A 23645-nucleotide genomic window follows, 5' to 3' on the forward strand; every position below is an offset into this window, starting at 1 on the left:
AAGGAAATCAATCCTGGAATATGCCCTGCTACAGGTTCTCTCTTCAGACTTTAGAATATTTATTATTTCGTTTGGTTTTAACTAGGAAAGACTCTGTGCTCAATATTTTTCAAGGTTCTAAAGAAGACTAGGAAACACCATGTTGGCCCCAGTGCAGAGGAATGCCTCAAGCCAAGGCAGGTGTGGGCACGTGACTTCATGCCCGGACACTGTCTGAAGCTTGCTCAGGAGCACCAGCCCAGCTGCAGGACAGGCCCCAGGCCCTGGTGGCTGCTTGGCAGGTGACAAATGCTGTGCCTGGCACCCAGGGCACGGCTCTCAGCTTCACACAGACAGGGGGCCACATCATCTGGGTGGAGATGGGCCCAAGTGAAAAGTCTGCGGGATGGCAGGTTTGACAGAGCTATACATACACAGTTATTGCTACAGGTAACGAAAAACCAGTAAAATCTAGCATTGCAGATTTATGAGACAGGATGAATCATCCAGCATCTAACCACAGCCAAACCCAGGGTGCCTCAGTCTCTCCACTTTTCTTCTTCCCACCAACACTTTCCAGCTATCTTATGCCTCTTTTGATGCTGATCAAACCTGCCTTCCACAGGAGCTGATTCAACTCACTAACAAGACAGGAAAGTAACTCAGGAAAGACTAAGCAGGTTTCTGTTGGTTTTTGGTGCATTTGAGAGCAGGAAGGAAGGTTTGGGGAGTACCCAGGCTGGCTGTCACCATGGCCACTGGAATAACCTGCACCCCTGTCCCTCCTATGGGCAGCAGGGAGCCTTCAGACTTGATTGTGCTTGTGAAACCTCACTGACTGAACGTGAGAAGACCTTCCTAGAAAGAGATAATACTGTTGATTTTAGAAAACGTGCTGACTGTGCAGGACCAGTTTCCTTTTAGTCCATGATCAACACAATAGTGACACAAAATACCATGTTCAAAAGCTACTCATGCATTTTCACTTTGAATAAATATTTCCATGGTGGAGAACACAAATAGTCACAGCTTAACAACTGCTCTGATTACCAAAAAGACTTCATGCAATACCTCACTACACTCTATGTATGTACATATTTTTATGTGTAAATATTTATGCATACACATACATGTTCTCCATAGCTACCTCATCTAGATGCTGACAAAATACTCAGGGGAAGTGAGATCAATCAAACTTTAGTCATATAAAGGTATTTGTTTCACTTTTGAGGAGCATGTAAGAGACTCACTTTTTTTAACATAAAAGCCTTTCCTGAAGGAATTTCATTTTATTTCCTCAGCACTACTATAGTCTCACCATGTACAATGACAGGACATAGCAGTCATGACACATGGTCTCTTAAAATCGCCTCCCTAATCAGCGTTCGTGTAAGCCCACTCTTAACACCTCATATGAAATGCAAAACTGGAACTACTCCCTTTGTAAGGGGTAACCATATTGCACTTCTGCACTCCCCTTGCTTTCTCATCTCTACTTCCTGTGTTAAACTCCTGGAAACCGCATTTACAGCTGCACTGCAAAGATCACCTTAGATGTAGCAGTATTAGACCTGACGTGGGAGAAGTCTGAACTGGTTTAATAATTTAAGTGCATACAATGTCACTTCAATTCATTTACATATTTAGGACCTCCAATCATAAACAGATAAATCTATGGGTTTTAACCATAAAAGGCTTAATAAATAAATTAAAATAAACATTTTCTCATCAGTTTTGTCCACAAGTTTGTTTGCTGGGCAAAATATCTGTCCATATCAAGAGCATGTTTTTGTTCATCTTTTGCTGCTAATTCTATAAAACTGTCAATATTCAGACAAGCAAATAAAGAGATCTTCTCTTCAAGTCAACCACTTTTGGCTTATAGCTGTGAAAAGCAGAAACCATCTTTGTTTTTTCATCCCCAAACTGGAAGAAATTGATCTTTGCTCTCTCAATAAGGCTGACTCAACAGGATGAGTGGAATACAAGCACTGAGATCAAGTGGCCTCAGACATTCCTATTTTGAACATCTACACAAAAAGACTGAAAAAACAATATCTGAATTTAACAAGCTCAGTGCTTACAACACATTCTAAACAGAACCTGTTTTCAAAGTGTGATGTTACATCTTACACTCAGCTGTTACTCTAATACTGACGTGTGAAAAACAACCAATCCACCTTCCACTGGACCACAGGCCATTACACCACAGCTCAGGGTTGCCGTCATCACAGTGAAGTTATCCCAAAGTAAGATTACTTAAACCAGAAATTCCATCTGCATAAACCTAGACAAATATTTTTCAAGGTATTTTCAAGAAGTTAAGGATCCGAGACTTTTGAAATGCTTGGCCCCAGTTTCCTAAAAACATAACTATCATTTAAAGTGCAACTTAGCACTTAAGAGAAATGGTTTGCACTAACATGGCTCCATTGCTATATTTCCCCCTTTTATAACCTGTTAACATTATTACCACTAATTTATAGGGCAAAAGAAATTCAGCAGCTGAAAAAATGAGCTTGTCCTTAGGCAAATAATTTGGTGGCTTTTAAATGAGACTTCAAATTAACACTTTTTAGCTAACACAGCAGGTTCTCTTTGAATGTTTTACATGAAAAACACCCCTTAAAGTTTGTTCACATCTTCCTTAAAAAAAAAAAAAGGCATATTGCAAAATACAATTAATGGAGGAGAAACTGATGGTGGGAGTATGTAATCAAACAGCACCTGGCCAGAATGCCACAGTACAGCATATGCTCCATGTCCTGCCTGATCCTCCACCCCTCTGAACCCAGCAGTCCAGCCCTGAAACACAGTAACAGCCATAGATGGGAAACAACAGAATGTCACAAACTTAAATGGAATTGTAATCTGAGAATTATATAAGGAGAATTGGGACTGGAAAGATTATTTTGTATCAATTGCCAGGTAAATGGATGCAAGCTCCCTCCTCTTGGAATCCCAGAATGATAGAATGGTTTAGGGTGGAAAGGACCTTAAAGATCATCAAGTTCCAACACCCCTGCCATGGGCAGACACATCTCTCACTACCCCAGATTGCTCAAAGCCCCATCCAACCAGGCCTTGAAACCTGCCAGGGATAGGGCATCCACAACTTCCCTGGGCAACCTGTTCCAGTATCTCACCACCCTCACACTAAAGAATGTCCTCCATATATCCAACCTAAACTTCTGCCCTTACACCTTGTTCTGCCACTATACTTCCTGAATGAAGAGTCTCTCTCTCTGCCTTTCTTGCAGACCCCCTTCAGATATTCTCAGGCCTCCATGCAACCTTCTCTTCTCCAGGCTGAACAGCCCCAGTTTTCTCAGCTTTTCTTCCAGAGGGAAGGTGTTCTAGTCCCCTTATCAACTATGTGCCCTCCTCTGGACTTGCTGGCATCTCCAGCCTGTCAGTGTCCCTCTGGGTGACTCTCATTCCCTGCAGTGTGCCAGCTCAGTGCCATCAGTGAAGTGACTGAGGGTGCTCTTTTCCAGGCACTGCATCCTACCAGTCCTTCCCCAGCTGAAGGCAGCCAAGGCATTTACAGGTAAGGAGGAAGTCCTTATGCCTCCTCCTTCCTGCCATCCCCCAGGTACCTGTGATAACCATGAACATAACCATGAACACAGAGTGGATATCAGAAATTACATTATTTCCTTCCTTCTCTGCACAGCCTTTGCCTTCTACTCTTTCTTTTCACAGTTTCCCATTTCTTTTCTCAGTCAAACCTCATCTTCCTTCCTTCAGTCTCTACAGGAAAAGTGACCACAAACTTACTGGTTCACAGCACTATCTTGAATATGCATCAGGGTGTACAAGAGCACTTTTACTAGTCTTTGTTTCCTGTCTTTTTTCATTAGAACCTCTCTGGGGTTGAACCACTTGGGCCTTGGCAATCTGTTCTGCTTGACTCACAAAGCATCCAAGCTTGACTATTCCTATCTGTATCAACATTGTGTGTTACTAGGTCATCACAGCAGAAGTCCATGTTGCAGGAAGATAAAACACATCATGCTTGTAAACACACAAGTGTTATATGTTTGACCAGATACTCTCCAGTGTGCAACCACAGTGACACCCCGCCCTGTGAACCTTGTATGGAGACAATTAGAGATGCATGAAAAAAATAAATATATGCACCAAAAAAGTTTATAAACACAGGAGTGCTGGTCTCAAAAGCATGAAAGAGCATTACCACCAGAAAACTACATAGATTTTTTCAGCGACAGTTTGTTGGTTTTGGTTTGTTTTTTTTTTAATCTTGCTTTAATTAAATACTACCTGTGTTTGTGGAGAGCTTTTCAATAAATAGTGACTTTCCTGGTAGGCATCCTGTAGCTATGCTGTAGCCTTCAAATCACGAAGCTTTTGTCTTTTAGGGATTATTCTTTCAACCTAAAATTGAATATCAGGCCCCTTTTTGTGCCTAGGTGCAACAGCATTCCAAAAGAAACCTATAAGCAGTAATGCAACTTTAAAGAACAGGGTTTTCTTAATGTTTTTGTGTTTGATATTATTTGCAAGTTAAAATGCATTTTATACTTACCCAGTTTTTAATTAAAAGATAATTTGGGGGTTATGTGAGCATTTCAATATTTCTTACCCACTTCTAAACTGGGAGGTTCTGTGGGAATTCTTTTTAAACCTTGGGTTTGGGTAGTCTGCTCTATTAAAATAAAGAAAGTCTAAAGAGCATTACCCATACAAAGAGCTGAAGGTCATTATCCAACTGTGCTCATTATCTCATTATATGGTCTAATTCAGTAATGTGTTTTCTTCCTGGATGTGATAATTAGCTTTGTGTTTCTTTGTTTCTAACAAAAGCGCGGAGATACTGGAATCCTTTAAGGAAACAGTGAATCATTTTGGAAGGCTGTCTGCAATAAGAGTCAAAGTTACGACCCTTCCTAGTTCTTACAATTTCATGGCCTCCACTTCCCAAAGCAATCCGCTCTTGGACCCCTGCTTTTAGGAACACAGCTCCTAAAAAAGTACAAGTACCAATAAACTGAAATTTTCTGGTGAGAAACATCTCAATATACACATTCAGAAAATAAAAATTCATACTAAGTAAGCTACAAAATCCACAGAGAGACTAGGTGTTTCCCTTTCCATAGAGGATTGAAATCATAGTAATATACTCACAGCTTAATCAAGTTAGGGCCAGTATGTACACTGTAACACAGCCAAGTCCTGAAATCATTACCTTAAACCCAGCACACATGCTGAAGACTTTAGCAGCACACACTGCCTTCAAGTCCCATTGAAATCTGTAGATTCTCGCAGGGATGTTGGGGTTTTATTATCTCACAGGGTCAAGCTCTTAGTCCTTAATCAGGCAAGAATCCAGATGAGGTCCATGGGAGATATGCCAGAGAAAGGACTAAATGGAGAGTGAGAAAGGATGACTCTAAACAAGCTGGGAGCAGATCTTTATACAGAGCAGAGCTTGCATATTGTATGCCTGATTCATAGGCAGTAATTTAGCTCATGCAGATGGCAGCCACATGTAAAAAGATTTGGCCGTATATATCCTATACTTGCACCTCATCCTCACTGAAAAGAAAAAGGCCCATCAGCAGGCATTAGTTCCATTATTTAAAATGTAAATTTTGACAGAGTAAGTCCAGTAACAAGATTTTCAAAACTGTTGAAGTAACATAAAGGGATATATATTTAATTGTAAAATAAAACACTAACTAGTATCCCTGAGGTTGTTTTCTGCCAACCAGAAATAAAACAAACCCCACACCAAACCAAAATCATTCTCAATGAAAAAGTAAAATTGCTCACTTAGGAAAGGTCTCTCAAAAGGTCATCTGCAATATCAGAGCTCTGAAATGAATCACTCACTAATGCATCTCTTTCCATTCCCCCTGAGGTAAAGTTCTGTTTAAGGAGTTTCTTACTAAATGCCACCCCTCACTCATCTCCTCGCTATCTGGGCAACAACTGACACTTCACTCACTACAGCCCTTCTTCCCTGCCAGAACACCAAATTATTTTCTTCTCCTTGACTTCCTTGTGCTCATTTCTTCCCTTATTAATAAGCACATTGTGTTATCCTACAGGATTTCTCCCCATATAGTTCTACAAGGGCAACTGAAGAAACACAGATGTGGTTCTACAAGAGTTAACCAATTCCACATTTTCTTCATGCACTGCCCAGCTGCTTGTTAGCTGTAACCAGAAGGAGCACGCACATTGGCAGTTAACTGCTAAATGCATTTTCAAAACTAATAAGAAGCTGAAAACAATTCAAGCTTGGGACATGAGTACAGCGTATTCTCCCAGGCGAGCAGCAGATATAAAAGGAGAACTGAGATGGCCTCCATATGAAATCACAATGGCTCTTCTCCTCAAATAATCTTTTACTTTTTTTTTTTTAAGGGAAGCTGGGGAAAGGGTTTTGAGCTCAGGAAATAAGTAATTTGTGCCCAATGCTAACACAGCCTTTATAATGCATGCATCTTAGTATCACTGCTGCACAGAAAAAAGTCTCAGGGAGCATCAAAGCTGATTCAGGTTTCACAAAAATATAAAATGTTCACACACACATCTGAAGTACTTCCCTTTCAGAGACCCCACAGGTGCAGAAATCCATCTCTCTGTATGGCAAAGGTTCAACTGCCATTTAAGGGCTTACACGAAGGAAGCATGAGCCTCCTTGACACCAGAGGGAACACATGGGGGGCCCGAGAGCTGGCAATAGAGCACAACTCCTTGTCTTCTCCAGTACAGGAAAATGCCTGTTGCTCCTTCTTCAACAAGCAAACAAACAAGGCTTCAGGAAAAAAATGCAGGTACATTCTGTAAAAACTAACCAGAAAACACTAACTGAATGTAAAAATGCAAGATAACAGAAGCTTTCTTAGCCCCTGACATAACTGTAGGCAGAGACCTCCGTGATCAGGATGGCTTTTTGCTTCCTACAAAAAGAACAACCAACACCCCGGCCCTACATCTGGGGTAAGCAGTGAGAAACCTTTCAGTGAGCCTTTCAAAGTGACTGGGCAACACTTAGAACAGCACTATTTGTTTTCAAGTACAATCAGTAAAGGATAGTGTTATTCAGAAAACAGTCACAATATCCTGGAACTTACTAGATGCAAAATAACTTTGCAGTGCAGTCAGCAGTCTGAGGGGCCTCATACACGATTTGCAAGCTTTCAAACAGTCCCTCAGAAAGGTGGGGGAATGAGTAATCTCTCTTCCTGCTAAACATTTAAAGTACACATAAAAGCTATCACTGAGTCAGCACTTGGTGGTGGCAATTCATCTGGTTTGTTGGGATTTTTGACAGCCTGAAAGTAGCCATTGCTATGCATCTTATATGCCCTTTTTTTAAATTACTAGTATTATTTTTTTAGAAGAAAATACCATGTAAGCAACCCATTTCAGCACATTTGTAATTAGGAGGTAATATCAGGTTTTGATTTTGGGTAAAAAACAGGAGTCAGGGACTGAAAAAAACTTAGATGTCAAACAAGATACAAACAAAAAAACAAGCAGACAAACTAATGCACGGCCCAGTTAAACTATATGGTTGGGTAGAGTTGAACAAGATCAAATGGTTCAGGCTTTCACTTGCTTATATTGTAGCATAACACACTGACTGTGAAGGGTTCCAGTTCAAGAGTCCAGAGGAGGACTGCTGCCTCTCATTTATTGAACAGTCTTCATAGGAGAAGCATAGAAGTTTCAACATTGCATTGTACAGCAGCACATTTCCTTTTTGTAATGTATTGCATATCACTGTGGGAAACTAGCTGGCAAACTCTTGTTATGGGTAGAGTTACATAAGTTACATGAACAAAAAAAGTGCTTCTGTCAGCTTTTTCATGTACTTTTGGGTAAGGATGTATAGCCGTGCCAGTAAACCAAATGGTTTTGCTGCTGTATATTCCAATTCTGACAGGCTGTTTTACATTGTGGTTGTGTCCAACTGTGCCACCAGGTGAGGCACAGATCAAGTTACTTAAAATACTTGAACAATATTTCAATGCTCTCCTTCTATAAGGGGAAACTAATTTTGACCTAGTACAAACATGACCTGCTGCAAAAAAGGGAGGCTCCACTACCCCGGCCACACACTTCCAAGGGTCCCTTATTTGCTCTAGCAATCATGATGGTTCAGAGAAAACCAGCCACTTCTAGGACTTCAAAAGCTCTCAAGCTTACAGAGGAGCTCAGTTGAAACTTATTCTTCCTATCAGTGGACTAGTAGTTTAAATTCATTGAATGGAATGGAAGTTAACAGCCATACTTTCACTAATACCTCATGAGATCTGTGATAATTTACTGGCCATCCAACCCAGAAGCAGGATTAACCTTACACTGCAAGGCAAGTCACTTGGTGAAGCAAAAACCTGAGTGTATCCTGCTTTAGAAAAGCCACCACCCCCTACTGACCAACTGTAGCAGGGTATCAGCCTTTTCTAATTGCACACGGACAGCTGGGTAACAAACAGCCCCACTCCCTCCCCGAGCACAGCACAGACCCGACTCATGCACAGAGAGAGCCCAGGCAGAGCAGTTTGACCGTCCCACCACTCACAGCCCTACCACCAGTGCCACAAGTTTGGCTAGAAAAGAACCAAGTTCTTGTTGAGGACAAACAACCTTTTCTCTGGATAACAAGGCTATAATAACAACTTGAATATATTCAGAAACATAGCACAGAAGTGTACTCTCATCTATTGTTTTTTAATTGTGCTTACTATTAACCATTAACAATTTAGTTAACCCCTTTGGACAGTTCACTGCAGTTTTCATTCACTGTAAATGCAGAGAGACCCCATATGTCACCCACTACACACTGTTCAGCCACTGCATGAAAAAAAATGTTTATCTTTAAAGCTTCCAATGTAACTGCACTGTTGTATTTGAATGTTCTTTGAGATCATCCAGGATATTACAAAGATCCTTGTTTAAAAAGTCTCTTCCAGCTGTTCTATGTGTATATTAGGAACATCGCAAAGGCATCAAATACTCATTAGGGATGAGATCATCGTAACTAAAAAAAAACATACTGATGCACATCTTGGATACAAACAATTACAGTGAGATATTGAACACAGGAAGAAGAACATACCCCAAGTAAAGAGGGGAGCAGAGAGCATCGCACTCATTGCAGGGTCCCACTGAAAGTGAGCAATAGCATGATTTCCCTTCACTGGCACAACAGCCCTTGCACAGCAGGTTCTCAGTAAATCTCTCTCCAACTCCACCAGAAATTACTTAGTTAACAAAACAGCACAGAGGACCTAACAAGAAGCTGCTCTGAAGAAAAAGCAAACAAACCCATGTGTTACCAATGGAGAAGGCAGGCCAAAAGTCTTCAGACCAGAACACGAGTTTTGTTATCACTTCAGGACATGAACCCTAGGATTAAATCCATTAAGAAAGAGGACCTGTGCTACACCATCTTGAAATTTCTGCCATTAAATCCTCCTAGAGACATAGTGCTATACAACTATATCAGGATCAGACACCTACTAACTGGTTTAGAATGGGATTAAAGGAAAGAAGACACAGCGACTCTGCAGAAAGTTATGGTCTCAACATGAACCTGTTATGTCTGCAGCACTCGTAGCCCTCCAAGCAGAAAACTGAATCCTCAAAAAAGCATTCCAGCAAGAGATGGCACCAGGGAGAACAGGGACACCAGCATACAGGCTGGCTCCTTCCAAAAATTTAAGGAAAGCAACTGGAACAAGATGACAACACAGGTATCAAAACGGAATCAACTTAATTAGTTCAGTCAACTAGTACCAAAAATCTTGATTGCTCCAATTAAATTACTTCAGTCCACTAAGCCAAAATGCACTGATTCATTGCTCAAAAATCCTCCTGGGTAAATCCTGATTTCACTCCACTTTTCCTTTGAGCAATCTTGTCAAATCATAGACAGTTACATGAATGCTTGACCTATAAAACCATCTCAAATGCATTATTATTTCTCTGGAGAAAGAGGGAAGATACATTTTAGAACTCTTCAAGGCAGGAAAAAAACCCAAGGAGTTTTTTGTTAGCAACTTTTACTTGAAATGTTTTTGACACTATTTTTGGTTAATCCTTTACATAGTGCTTGTGCAATTTTGAAACAAACAGAAGAATAAGCTGGTTTGGTTTTCTCCAAATACAAGAAGATTTTAACAACACTACTAAGCAGTTCAATACTCAGAACTGTTTCATTAGAACTCTTTTCTCCTGAATCACATCATTAAAGTTGAAGCTCAGTCTAGTATTTTTAAGAGCTGATTTATAGGCTTCTTGCTGCAAACATACTTTTGAGATCCAGTAAATGTATCACCGACCTAGAATTAAGGAACTTTATATTTTTTAAACTGCTTTATTCAAAATCAACCATCACACAGTCTTAAACATTATGTTATTGTGGTCAAGAAATTGCTGAAAATAGTTCTAGCTTTGCTAATTTCAAAGAAGAAAAAAGATTTCAAGAGACACAAGTAATAAAACCAGATCTTTTTCAGGGTTGCTTTTATTTTTCTGTTACTAACATGAAGCATTCCTTATTCTGATATTTCAGTTACTTTTTTTTTCCTTGGTAAAGAAACCATTACTAAAGTCAGATAACTGGCCTTTTCACAGGAGGCACTACAGAAGCATTTGCCAAGTATTACAATTAAGACAATTGCAATCTTCAGAAAAACCTCAGAGACCTTCCTATGATGCATACTTGGGCTCTCTTACTTCAATCTGTGATGGTAAATGTGATCACAGAGATCAAACATCAGCACTGGAGAATGAAAATGAAGGCAGTGAACAATATGGCCATAAGCACTATTTTAGCAAGAAAAATAACTACTACTGGCCTAGTTCCAAAAAGCAACTGAGACAAGTAATTTCCAAAGTAATCTCTCAACAGTTGTCTTGCCAATTTATTCAAATACCTATTACCTTTTCAGCTTGAAGGTGAAGATATTCCACAGAAAAATTAATTACTGCTTTGAACTCATTAGTGCCATAAAAGAAAATTTTGCCAGACTGACATAACATTTCAAAGCAGAAGATGCAGAAATCTGGCCACTTTTACAAATTATATAGTAATTATATAGTCCAAAGGAAAAGTCTACCCTAATGTAGGAAACTGAAGCCACACATTAACTTTATCATGTTGCTCAAACCCTGCATGGGATTTAATGCAGTTCTACCTGCTGTTGTAAGCTGTCTCCCAATGATGCAAGAAAAGAGTCGTATTTCACCTGAAAATCATTTTTGGTACAGTCTCAGATTTCCCACTTCCTTGCTTTGGTATGACTGACTCTACTTCCTGCAAATATAGTGATTTTTATTTTTTTTTAAATAAGGATGGCAGATAGAGTAAAATAAGTAACTCCATGAGTTAAGACACTTCTCTGAACATCATACTTGATCTATGACTTGCCAAAACATCAACCACCTTGATCCTTATCAGAGACCACAACAAACCTCTGCAGTTCAGCATCCATGAGTCTAAAACCAAGCAAAACTGGCAAATAGTCTGGCAGTACCTTTAGTAAAACTTTTGCTATTTTCATACCTCCAAAAAAGGCACAGGGAGGTTCTGAAGAATTACTGAGATACCAGCAGTTAGCAACAATGTGATCCATGTGACCTTAAAGTGATTACATTGACTCTTAAACAGGCCTGCAGGGTTGAACACATTCGTTTCATATATCAAGTGACGAAGACCGAGAGATGAAATAACTCGTGGGGAGATCACAGAGAAAGTCCCAAATCCAGATCCAAGCCGTTCACGTTTCAATCAAAAGCAGAGACTCACAGATTAGCCCTAGGCATCTAACACAGCTATGGCCATCGGGCACAGGGACTGAACAAGAAGAACAGGTCCAGCTGCTGCTCCAGCATCCCTGTGCTCTCCTTCAGGAGTCCCTGCTCATGGCAGGGCCACAGCTGGAAGGAACTGCTCTGACAGCCCGTAACTCACTGCACCCTCTCCCAAAGGTCCTTCAGACACAGACATTTACACTCAGTCACCACACAGGATGAACGCACACACATCACAGGGTCTTGATACAGCTTGGCTGTATCAAGAGTGCACATCACTCCATGGGCAGGAGATGACTCCATCCTGGTCCTCAGACAAAGCAGCACCTGTCCACCTGTGCTTTTTATGCCTTCTGTCCAGCTTTTATGCTACAGAGCAGATGTTTCCCAGGAATAACCAAAATGCCCATTTGGACTAAACACACACACACACCCCAATATGTAAAATGTGTGACCACTGCTTTTAAAGTTCTTCATCTTCTACAGACTTCCCTAAAGCAACTCCAAATTTGCAAACTCAACTGTGCTAAACTACTTCAGTAATAGCTACATTTTCAAATAACTTTTCACCTTTATCACCTTTTGTACAATTCCTAAAGCCTAAAGAATCACTAAGGCATTATGATGCTAAGTGTCCCTCCCTGATTTTTAGATATTAAAGAAAGGCACACATTCTTGTGATGGAAAAAATTCATTTTGACATAGTAGCTAGAATCAAAATAACTTGAGGAGCATCTCTAGTAGGACATACATATTTCTGCTCTATTCAAATTAAAAGTATAAATAAAGAAAAATTTTATTTATTCCAAAGTAGATTGCATCCATCATCCTTTCCAGACACAAGACAGATTTGGTGATCTAGGAAATCAAGAAAAACTAATCAAGAAAATGAGGGAAAATAACCATAAAAATAAATTCTTCACTCACTCTTGACTTAAAGTGTTAGGAAAAGATAACAACAAAAAAAACACCAACAAAACACCAAACCTGCTTCAGATGAAAGCACACTTTTTGCTGAACAGATAAAACAGCAACAAACCTTACATACATTTCCATTGCCCACCCCCAAATTCCTTTATTTGTTACATCTTCACTGCACTACTTCAATAATGAGAGTAATGACATTTTCAGTTTAGTTATTTCCATCCCTGACAGGTAAAATCCCTTTTTTATTAAATGCCTATTAGTAAGTCTCACAGTGTGGAAGCTGCCAAAAAAAGGAACAATAGCTCCATCTTTTATAAAGTATGCTTAAGAAGAAAAGCACATTGTGCTTAAAGCAGCTCCACTTCATGGCATTAGTAAAAACCTTTGCTTTTGTCACCTGGGGTCAAAACTTACCCTTGGTGAAATTCCATTGACTTAAATTAAGTTCACACCAAAGAGGAATCCAACTCAGTGCCTTCAGGTAACGAAACATGTTACAGTCTTTGTGCTAAATATATCTTTTTTTCACTCCAAATTCATCTCTCCTATGACTTACAGCCTAAGGGACTTCAGTTCTTTTTAGCATTAGCTACAGAGGATTAAATAATTTCTCTTTCTTGAAAAGGCATGTATCTGGTCCCTATATTTTCTCTACACTATAACATCACCAGCAGTAAAATAATGGCACTGAATCATAAAAGCATGCTTCAGTGGAAGGAGCTTATAAAAGAAATAGATTTGCAGAAATTCAATACAATTTTAATGTGAAAATAGCAATTGTTTTCCTAATAGCAGATGCTTCATTTCTTGGTGAGACACCCCAGGACTACACTGGGAATGCTGGGTGTGGGGTTCTACAGCATGTGAAGTGTAATCTTTAGTTAAATAAATATGCCTTTTTCACTTTTTTATTAATTAAAGGGATCATGTTATTTATAAGACAAATGACAGATGGAAAAGCTAAGAAAGAGTTAATAAGGGCCTGCAATACAGAAAGGATATTAAAAGATCTACAAGCAGAACCCCAAATCCCAATTCCCTTCAGAAAACAAAAGAATTATTTTTAGCAAAGTATTTATAAAATAATTATGTGAAGCTCAGAACTTGTTAAAGACAAGTTTCTCTAAAAAAAACAAAAACTTGAATAAATTCCCTTACAAAGATACGGATTAATGCCATCCCCATTCTGTGCCATAAAATTTTCCTCAAAACTACTTTTCATCAGTGTAGTACCTCCCTCCAGAGACCCTCAGTAATGCCATTTGCCTGCACCTACACAGTTCCAGTACTGCATTATGGGCTGCAGATTTCTTAGGGCTCCTTTGGCATCACCAGAGCCAGTTTTAATCAAAGAACCAGATATTCATGTTTAGTGATAAATGCTCCGGTTCAGCAAACACTTGGATATACACTCAGCTGTTCTGCTGAATAAGGACCCACAATCCCACATCCTACTGCTCCACATGGGTGCAGAATTGTGCAGAATTCTGCTGAAATTCAACTGGTTTTAGCTTGAGAGCCTTGCTGATACAGGAAAAATGAAGTCTGCTCAGTTCAAGCCATTCCAAGTCTGTGATACAATTACCCCTTTGAAAATACATAACCCTTCTCTGTATCCTGACTCTTTAAATTCTTCAGAATTTTTGTGTGGGTTTGGAAGATAAAAAAACCACTATTTATGCATAAAGCACATAGAAATGGCACAGGAATTGATTCAATTCAGTTGCTGAAAGACAGACAGATGAACAGATTAAAAAAGTAATTTACAAAGGAATAGATCATTATGCAGCACAAGAATGCTGAAGAAACTTAAATCAGGAGACACAGATTTAGTCTAGCTTTCCAATTTTAATCAGTCTTTGTATTTAAAGTGCTCACTTAGAACAATTTACTGCTTGAAAGGTATTATGTTTTGTGTGAAATGAAAATTAACTCTTTTTTATGAATATTTTGGCATCTCAAAGTTATGTCACAGAGCTCACTGACATGAAATTAGGAATTCATCAGGTGATTCCCTATCAGATAAACATGTGGTATTAATATGTTTAAAATTACCATCAGGGTGATGAAGGAATAAAAAAATTAGAACTATTTCCACTTTTAATAGCCAGTCCCTGGTTTCTTAATAGTATTTCTCAGAACTAAGAGCACATAAGCCTCCCCTGAAGAGGGTGGGCATTCCCTTGCAGCCCCTGCCCCTGCTTGCAGCCTTTCTGCCACAGCACATGAACCAGCCTTTGCTCCTCTAATTCTCTGACACTACAAATCTTCAAATGTTCTCAGTGCTGGTTCATCTCATCCTCAAAAGTCTGAACACCCAGACCATCAACAGATAGGAATAGGTGATTTTAGGCAGAAGTCAGCTGATTATGAGAAAGATGTGAAGGGAAAGGGAAGTAGAGAGTGAAATCTTCATCCATTCAAAAGCTGAATGCTGCAACCAGCCTGTGCTTTACTTCAGTCCTAAGAATTCAAGATCCAACCTCTTTCCCTTGGTTCTCATCCTCTAAAAACAATTTCAACAAACAAAAAACTCCACACCTCTGGCAACAAATACTTATGGGAAAAAATAATTGCAGTCTAATTACACCTGGCAAATACCCAGCAAACACTGTTTAAAATAGAAGGAAATTTGTGTGAGTAACTCCCAGTATTAATTTCTACTTTTTTTTTTTTTAGATCATGTCCTTCACCTTCTAGTGGAAGGTTTTTCTACTGTGCTTTGAAGAATCATATATTGGTTTTGGAAACACAATGTTCAAGGTCAAGGGAAGTTCATCCTTAAAAAAAATAAAAACTAGGTGTCATGACAAGGCCTGTTTCTTCCTGTTGTTCCACTTATTAACGTGGCACCCATCACCATCATATCTGGGGGGCACAGATCCAGAGATACATGAGCTTGCAAGTGAACAGCCCTACTGAAAATGAAGCACACATGCGCTTCACAGTGTAAGATTCCTTACAAAAACAAGTATGTAAAAAGAAAGAAAAAGCAGCTAGAATTACAATAGAATGGAGAACCGGGGAGTAAAGAGCTGTTGGAAGAAAACCGTAAAGACAGACCTAACATGAGCAGATAAACCAGGGGCGTCAGCATTACAGAAAATGGGTACATTCTTCAATATATCTAATTCTTACAGGGTCTTCATCTGCCTGACCACAACCATGAAACACAGTCATAAGGAGAAAGGTGTCTACAAGTCAAGCACAGGCAATGCTAAATATCAGGGGGGTTGAAGGAAAGTGAACATGGCTCCATGGGCAAATTCCAGTTGGTATCAGGCACCACAGCTGCGCCACTTTCTCAGCAGCAGGAATGATTTGCACCAACAGAGGATCTACCCCAGAGGCTGCAATGAGAACCTTTGGCCCTGTAAATCCATAGGCTCTATCACCCTTCTGTCTTCTTTCTAGCTGAATAGTAATGCAGGATAGAAAAAAAACCAAACAAAAAATATAGAAGTTGAAGTCAAAAAACATTGCCATTCCTTCATGGAAGGACCTGTCTGGTTGAAGGTTTGGCCCTCAAGGTCTAGAGCAGGTATGTATTTCAGTTGTCCTCTAAGACATTTTTTTTATTAAGACATGCATCACGCACCCAACTGCACTAATTTGCCAGCAAGTAAAATAAATATGTTCCAGCCTTTGATTTAAGCCACATTAGGACAGAGTATTTGTGCTCCAAGATTAAAAAACCAGACTAATTTAAGAGGTCATCCAAGGCGTGGATAACTGTATGTAGTTTTAAGTGTGTGTGTGCAGCTCCTACTGCAGGTTGCCAGACCTTAATTTAATCCCACTTCAAAAACTTAATTCCTTCAGTTGGGTAGACAGCTTGCCAGAAGTTTTTCTCCCCATCCTGCCTTGGACTTTCCATGAAGTAGAAAAATCTCAGAGTAATCAAGGTTTTCTTTGCAGTCTTTTTCTGCCCAATTAAAGCTTTATAAATAAAAGCTTACAAGAAATCCATGTACAAGATGAAAGCAAATCAAATTCAGATAAGCATTTAGCTACATACATCCAGGTAGTATGATGAAGTAGAAAAACAGGCAAATATTCTTTGAATATTTATTTAGACTATTTTCAATACAGTTAGCGAGGTGTAATATTTAAACTATTAGCTTGAAAAACATGCAGGTCTGTGACTCATCTTTGACCATCCATTTCGGTGCATCATGACATGCAGCTCCAGGGTTTTGGGGGGGTTTTGATATATTTAATACACTAGTACCTTCAAGAGCAAGAGTGCACAAAAAGAAACCAAACAAAACATGGATTCTGTCTAGAACCTCAGTTACACCTGAAAATACAAGAATGCTGAAGCTATTATAATGTCAGCAAACCCCCCCACAACCAGTAGCAGCAGTTTCAGTGTAGGATTGGTAAACAAAAGAAAGGCGTGCTCTGCTGCAGCAGCCTCACTTCTTCAAAAACAGAGAGTAAACTGGAAAAAGGCTCAAATGTAAAAAAATCAATACCCTAGGGAGGTGGCATGCTGCCCCCTGCCTCCCCCAGGCTCCTCCAAAAGCAAGGGATTTTATTTATACTCCTTAACTTTATTTAGACTTCTAGTTTTATTTATACTAGTACATTTGTGGTTCAAGACTGGAAAAGCAGGGGTTCTGTATGCTGGCAGTTTGGAGCCACGCCTGCAGTGCCCTGGCCACCAGACTGACCAGAGCCAGGGGCCTCTGCCAGCTTTTCACACCACTGGAACACACTGTGTGCTCCACCTGCTCTCCACCTAGAGCCACAAACTCCCTGCATTTAAAGCATAACTGTTAGCATTAAAAGGACTCAAGATCTCAAGTTGCAAAAGCTCTATCTATATAGCCTTCAGAGAGCTGTCCTTCCTCAGTTTTAATTACATCTGCCTGACATCTCTTCCCTCTTCATCATAGTCCGTCGGTTCTTGCTCTTATCTCACTGTACTCATTATACTCTGTAAGGACATTATCTACTTGTTCTCATTAAGAATTTATTGAAAAAGTTAAAAAGCATGGAAGAAGACCAAAACATATAGGCAGATATAGCCAGAAACCACAAAGACAGTGCTTCCTCACCTTCCCCGAACAGACTGTGACCCTTCCTACTCCCCTCAGCTGATTTCTTCCCATGCAGATAGAAGAAAAATCTGTCTCCAAGAAAGAAAGAATTTGAAACTAGACTTCCTCCAAGCAGGGTGCTGGAGTAGACTTCCAGAGGTCCCTTCCAGCCAAAATAATTCTGTCACTCTACTTAAGCATCTGATTGAATCCAAAGCTTTTTAAAAGTTTGTTTCAAGAGTATCTGCCAGAGGAAAACACAGAGATGGGGAGTAAAACCAAAAAAACCACAATGAATTTCAAGACAGACACGTTATGTTTTCTGAACACTGAATAACTTTCTAATAGTGGTACTGTTTGATAGCACTTTTAAATCAGTAGGTTTTAATTAAAGCTAGCATTAAGAGGTAAGCTGACTCGATAGGCAGGCATTCTCCTCAGCAGCAAAACAGAATTATGGTTGTGATCAATTAAAAAAGCTTTTCTTTTCTGCACTGGCCCTTCCTTTTAAAGTAGATTTTTACACATCCAGAATTATACAGATTTGCTCCAAGTAATGGCTTTTGTCAGCCAAGAGCAGCACTGATGTCCTCAGCTTGAGCTGCAGACACACTCAGACACACCCTGCATTGCTGGAAGTCTGTCTGCAATGAGGCTATTGCAAAATGTCAGCATCATGTACTGTTAAACAATCAAAGTTACTCATGTTGGATGGATGCCCTCAAGGAGGTCAAACCCAGAGAAAGTCCCACAAGGCTTGAGGGCTTGAAATAACATAATTTTCCATGCTGAAGATGAAACGAAGCCAAATTGTAACACATTTAATTGTTTAGCCCTGTCTCTTCCAAAGCTGGTCATCTTTTCCACAGTGAGGACATCTCAGATTTAAGCAAGCCATCTGTCCACTGTCTGCTTTTCCCACTGTCTCATTTTGACTGACTGCACATCCACTTGGCCTCTTCTCCAAAGATCCACGCTGTACACAAGCTGGACACATAAGAGGCTTCCCCTTGCAACCACAGAAAGAACTTTGACAAACAAACATTCTGAGTAGAATCACTTCAGTGCTTGAAGAAACTACAGAATAAACTAGGTACTTGAACTCCACAGATCTTTCCCTTCTCTGTCACAACTTATTGCAACATACTGTTTTAAAAATCCCCAGCTAGGCCAAAATGTGGGACAGGAACAATCCCCTTCAATGGCAATGCATGTTCCTAACCTAAAAGGACTCCATTAACACAGACAACTGTTATTAAAAGGCTTTTGCCATCATCACTAATGGCTGACTGTAAATCAGGTTAGACAACTGTCAGGAATGACTGAGGTGAGGTTTATCCCAATAAGGCACGAATGATAGACAGACTCAGTGACCTATTATGAACCTTTCTGGGATTTTGTCTGACATATTTTTTATAAAGTCAAATAACTGGGCCTTAATTCCAGATTACAGGTCTTGGAGGCAGCATGGAGCTGAGCAGGTACACCCTTTCAGCCCAGCTCTGCAGAGACTCTAGCAGCCTCAGCTTCACCAGCCCAACCCTGCACCTGGGAAAATAAATTCAGTCTCTTGGCAGAGCCAATAGCTCATCATGCTGGCAGAGCTATACTGCTTCCACTCCCAAAGGCTTCCATATCAACCCTCCCCTTTAAGTGCACCATGCAATTTTTAAAAATAAATATGTAAATAACCTAAATAATTTACAAAACTACTGCAGTTCTTATATTATCTTAAGGGTGAACATAGATGCAAGAAAACATTCTTATAGGAAGAGCATTGTTTCTCGCATCATATATGATGCAATTATGGTCACAATAGTTTTACAGAAAACCTAGACATAAACATAAACTTTAGCTGACCTACTTTCTTCGGCATGAAAAAGTATTTCTGATCAACAATTCTAAATATGCACATCCAGTTACACTGAATGCATGATTTGCATAATACCACCTACCTGCAGCTGCAAAGCACAAAACCATCAAAGCAAACACTGAAGTCACACAACTTGACATTTTTGTAAATGCTGTATCTTCTCAATTCAACTTGCTTTGTGGCTCCTCATGTAGATTTACTTTCTTTGAAATTTGTGGTGAGCTTTGAAATCAGATCTTCTGGAGTTTTAATTGCCTACAGAAAGAAGTAAAAATAAACATTAATACAAATACAACATTCAGAAATATTGTTAGATATTTAAAATTATCTCTCTTGTAAGAAGAGAAACAGAACTCTCTCTTAAAGGTCTAGTGGGGAGTGCATTTTATACTGTCAGATACCCTAGGTACCAATAACCTAGTACTCCTCCCCTGTATTTCAGTACGTCTTTGCAGATGTTGTTCCCTTACATTATACATTGTGCAAGTTAGGATGTGTTTGGAAGTGAGGCCTCAGAGTCCTTTCTGTCAGCTAATACCAAAGTCCCACTGAAGCCTGCCAATGGTACTCACACCCTCAGACGTGTTTATTTTAAGTAATCAGACTTTCTCTGGTGCATATAAACATTTGTTTGCTCAGTTATCTGCTGCTACCTTTATTATAGCATGCAGAAATGTTTCACATGTGCTCTAGCTGGTTGGTGGGTAACTCAAATTTAACTCATTATTTCTCAATATGACAAACTGAAAACTTTTCAATGCTACTCAACACTAAATATAAACATAAAACTGCTCAGAATCTTTATTTTAACATACTTTGAAACATGATATACCAGGTCAGTTAAACAACTCTAGTGTGGTACGCTAATAAATTTTGCGTTTAAATGTTTAGAATCCCATTCTGACCAGAGCATCAGGTACAGCTGATGCCTGCAAGCCTTACAAACATGGAAAATTCTGACCCCAGAATGCATGCTGCAGATTTTGGAGGGGAAGCACTTAAGCAGATCCACAATATCCTCTTCCACTTTTTTTATTATTCTATTCTCAGTTATGTAGATGTCTAGAATAAGATTACAGACTAGGAAGGTAAAGAACAGGAATGTTGGTATTGTGCCTTTAGGAGCAGATGACAGATGGCACCTTGGCAACCACTAACACCCATCATAAAGTACTGCAAGAAATTACAAACTTCCATCATGGGACTAAGTGATAGCAAAATGCTGAGTCAGGATCATGTGGCAACATGAATATCATTTAGAAGGTTCTTGCTGCCATGAAAATGGAATGAAAAACAAGGATAAAAGGCCAGATTCTGTTACAGTGTGTGCCATGCTGTGCACCAGCAGAAGCCTGCTCAACCAAAACCTGCACCTAGACCAGCACTTCAAGATCAGCAGCCCTGGGGCTCTGAGGAAACTGGAGAAACTGCTCAGCAGCATTTCTGCATGGCTTATTTGGTGGGGCCAGCACTGCCCTGTGTGCACAGTGCTGCATCTGCACTCTTGAAAGGGCTGCTGGGGCCCAAGGGCAGAACTCCAGCCTCCTGCAGACCCTCCACTCAGCACCCAGCTCCTGGAACCTCCAAGTGGTCTTGGCAGTGCCCCAGATCCCACTGGGAGGTGGGGGGAAACAGGAGCAGCTCTGCAGGATGCTTGAAACACCAGACACACACTCCTGCAGGACAGCAGAGTATGGGGGAGAGCCAGGAGCTGACAGTCTGTCACAACATGGGGGTTCATGCAGCTCCTTTTCAAGTGTCCCACCTAAAATGCACTTTTGGCAAAATGGCAAGACTTGGCAAATACTGAGTATTATTTGGGAAGTCAAATATAAACTGGAATAATTTGCTGCTATTTCTCTAGATGAAAAGAAACCTAACTCTACCTGGTGGTAGTATTTGGTTGCTAGCTCAATTTTTAAATGCTGACATAAATAAAAATTATCAAATAGAGCAAATGATGAGGTTTCTAGTCAGCGTTATCTATAGAAGACCATCATAATGTTCTGCAAGATGTCCTATGTGCAAAGAGGCAATGAAGAAGCATTCTGAAACCCAAGTTACTGATGCACAGCCATTTTACCACCACCAACAAACACAAGAGAAACCAGAAAAAGAGCAACTACAGTACATATGCTAATATACCAAATAAGAAAACCTGAGATATGACTTAGATCACTGTCCCATTAGGAGCCTCTCATTCCTCAGTGACAGTTTTGTAAGGCACCAAGTTGTGTAGAAACAGGCAGCACAGGGAAAGAACTGGAGAGAAAGAAATTATGTTTAGAATCCCATTCTGACCAGAGCATCTAAATATGTTAAAATGTCAAAATGCAATTCAACTTGGATGAAAGTCCTTTTGAAAAAGGTGATTGAAAAGGCAGAGAGAACAAATACACATTTCTGTCTGTAGGAGTGATTCAATTCCTACCACAACCCATTGACCAATAACATTTCCAAGGTAACTCAGAGCTGCCAGTATATGATTGAAAAGCCCTGAACTTCTACCCTGATTCTGCCAGTTCATGAAGGGTGAATAATGAAGACTTAAATGAAAATTTGGAAGAGCTTTCTAAAGAGTGAGCTCACTTGCTTGAAGACTCACAAACTTAAAATGCAGGGCAAATATCAAACAACATGAAAAGGTGACAAACTAACAGTGAGTTTCATGAATTTAGGATGAATGATACCCAAACTGTCAGCTCCACAGCTGCAATTTAAAAGACAGACAAAACTGCTACTAATAACCCATTTAAGACTAAATCTACTAAGCAGGCAATTTGTCAATATTTTACAAAATATGATCACGTGTGGCCGGAATCAGCTACTAAGCTGCTATTAAGTGACCATCTGACAGTACCAAACAAACCAAAAACAACAGCAACAAAAAAGTGAGAAAATTAAGTTGTGGTGCAAAATCCGCCAGATTTTGCTTCAGTGAGAGACCTTCTGTCACTGAAAAAATGTGAAACCTGCAAACTAGGAAAAGCCAGTCCACAAAATAGGAAGCTATTTCCCTTGAAACAGGAGAAGAAAGCTGTGCAAAAGGATAAGGAACCTAAACTATTTACCCAAGAAGTAAACACAACTGCTAGCCAACTTGACATCCAGAAGAAATTTCCAAGAGAATCATCTTTTCCTTTGGGGTATATCTGGGTGGCTATTTTTGTAAATGAGATCACGAAAGGGCATATTAAAAGTATAACCAAAAAATCCTGATGTGGAAGAGAAGAGAAGACATGAGTTTTGGGTTTATTAAATGTTTTCATGCCAATGCTTTTTACTACAACAAGCTACAAGGAAGGCTGGCAAAAGAGGGCATCTGAATCAAAACCATTCAAGACTATGGGGTCATTTTAACTGAAATCTGCTGTTGTAAAGGCCATTTGTCCTAGTAAAAGTGAGGGTCTAAAAAGCACAAAGACCCTATTTTATTGAGAAATACATATCTGCAGATCAAATCAGGAATACATGTTGCTGGGAACATCAGGAATAACCTGACTACTACTAGCTTTTATTAGGTATGAAAGAAGACTGGGGAAATGGAAGGGGAGGAAACACATTTTGAAGTACATAAGGACAAGCAGAGGAGAAAGCATGAGGTTTGAATTTGGTTTCAGCTAGGAGCCTCTGGTGCCCATGAGAATTTTGATGCATAAAGCTTAGCTAGAACCCAGTGAAAAGCATGGTGCTTTTGAAAGATACCAAAGTGCTGCCTGGAAGGACAGATCTCATTGCTGTGCTAAGCTAGAGGACAACAAATGTTGTCCTTAATTCAGTGGTACTTAAAGCAATCTACATTTGTTAGAGCCAGCAGCAGAGGAAACACAAATCACTTGAGTACACTACTGTTTTCTCTCTGCCTTTCACATACATAAATAGTTTTCTTTGTAAAAATCTGCTACTCATCTTCCTCAGAACTTCAGTCTTTGGATTTTTTAAAGCTAGGCTTTGAACTAAAAAGTCACCTTTAATACTACAACAACATGGAAGAATTCACAGGCTAGAAGCATGATGCTTACTCC

At 39.7% G+C, this 23645-nt stretch overlaps 1 protein-coding gene across 1 annotated transcript in view; it reads right to left on the reverse strand.

Annotated features, from left to right (window-relative positions):
* Positions 1 to 23645, reverse strand: part of TGFBR3 (transforming growth factor beta receptor 3) — a 109043-nt gene that overhangs the window by 75695 nt on the left and 9703 nt on the right. The window contains exon 2 of the mRNA XM_030953894.1: positions 19703 to 19875. Coding sequence (XP_030809754.1) covers positions 19703 to 19760 — 58 coding nt within the window. The 5' untranslated portion in view covers positions 19761 to 19875. The remainder of the gene's footprint in view (positions 1 to 19702; positions 19876 to 23645) is intronic.

The sequence above is a fragment of the Camarhynchus parvulus genome, chromosome 8 (genome assembly GCF_901933205.1).
Source record: "Camarhynchus parvulus chromosome 8, STF_HiC, whole genome shotgun sequence".
NCBI lineage: Eukaryota > Metazoa > Chordata > Aves > Passeriformes > Thraupidae > Camarhynchus > Camarhynchus parvulus.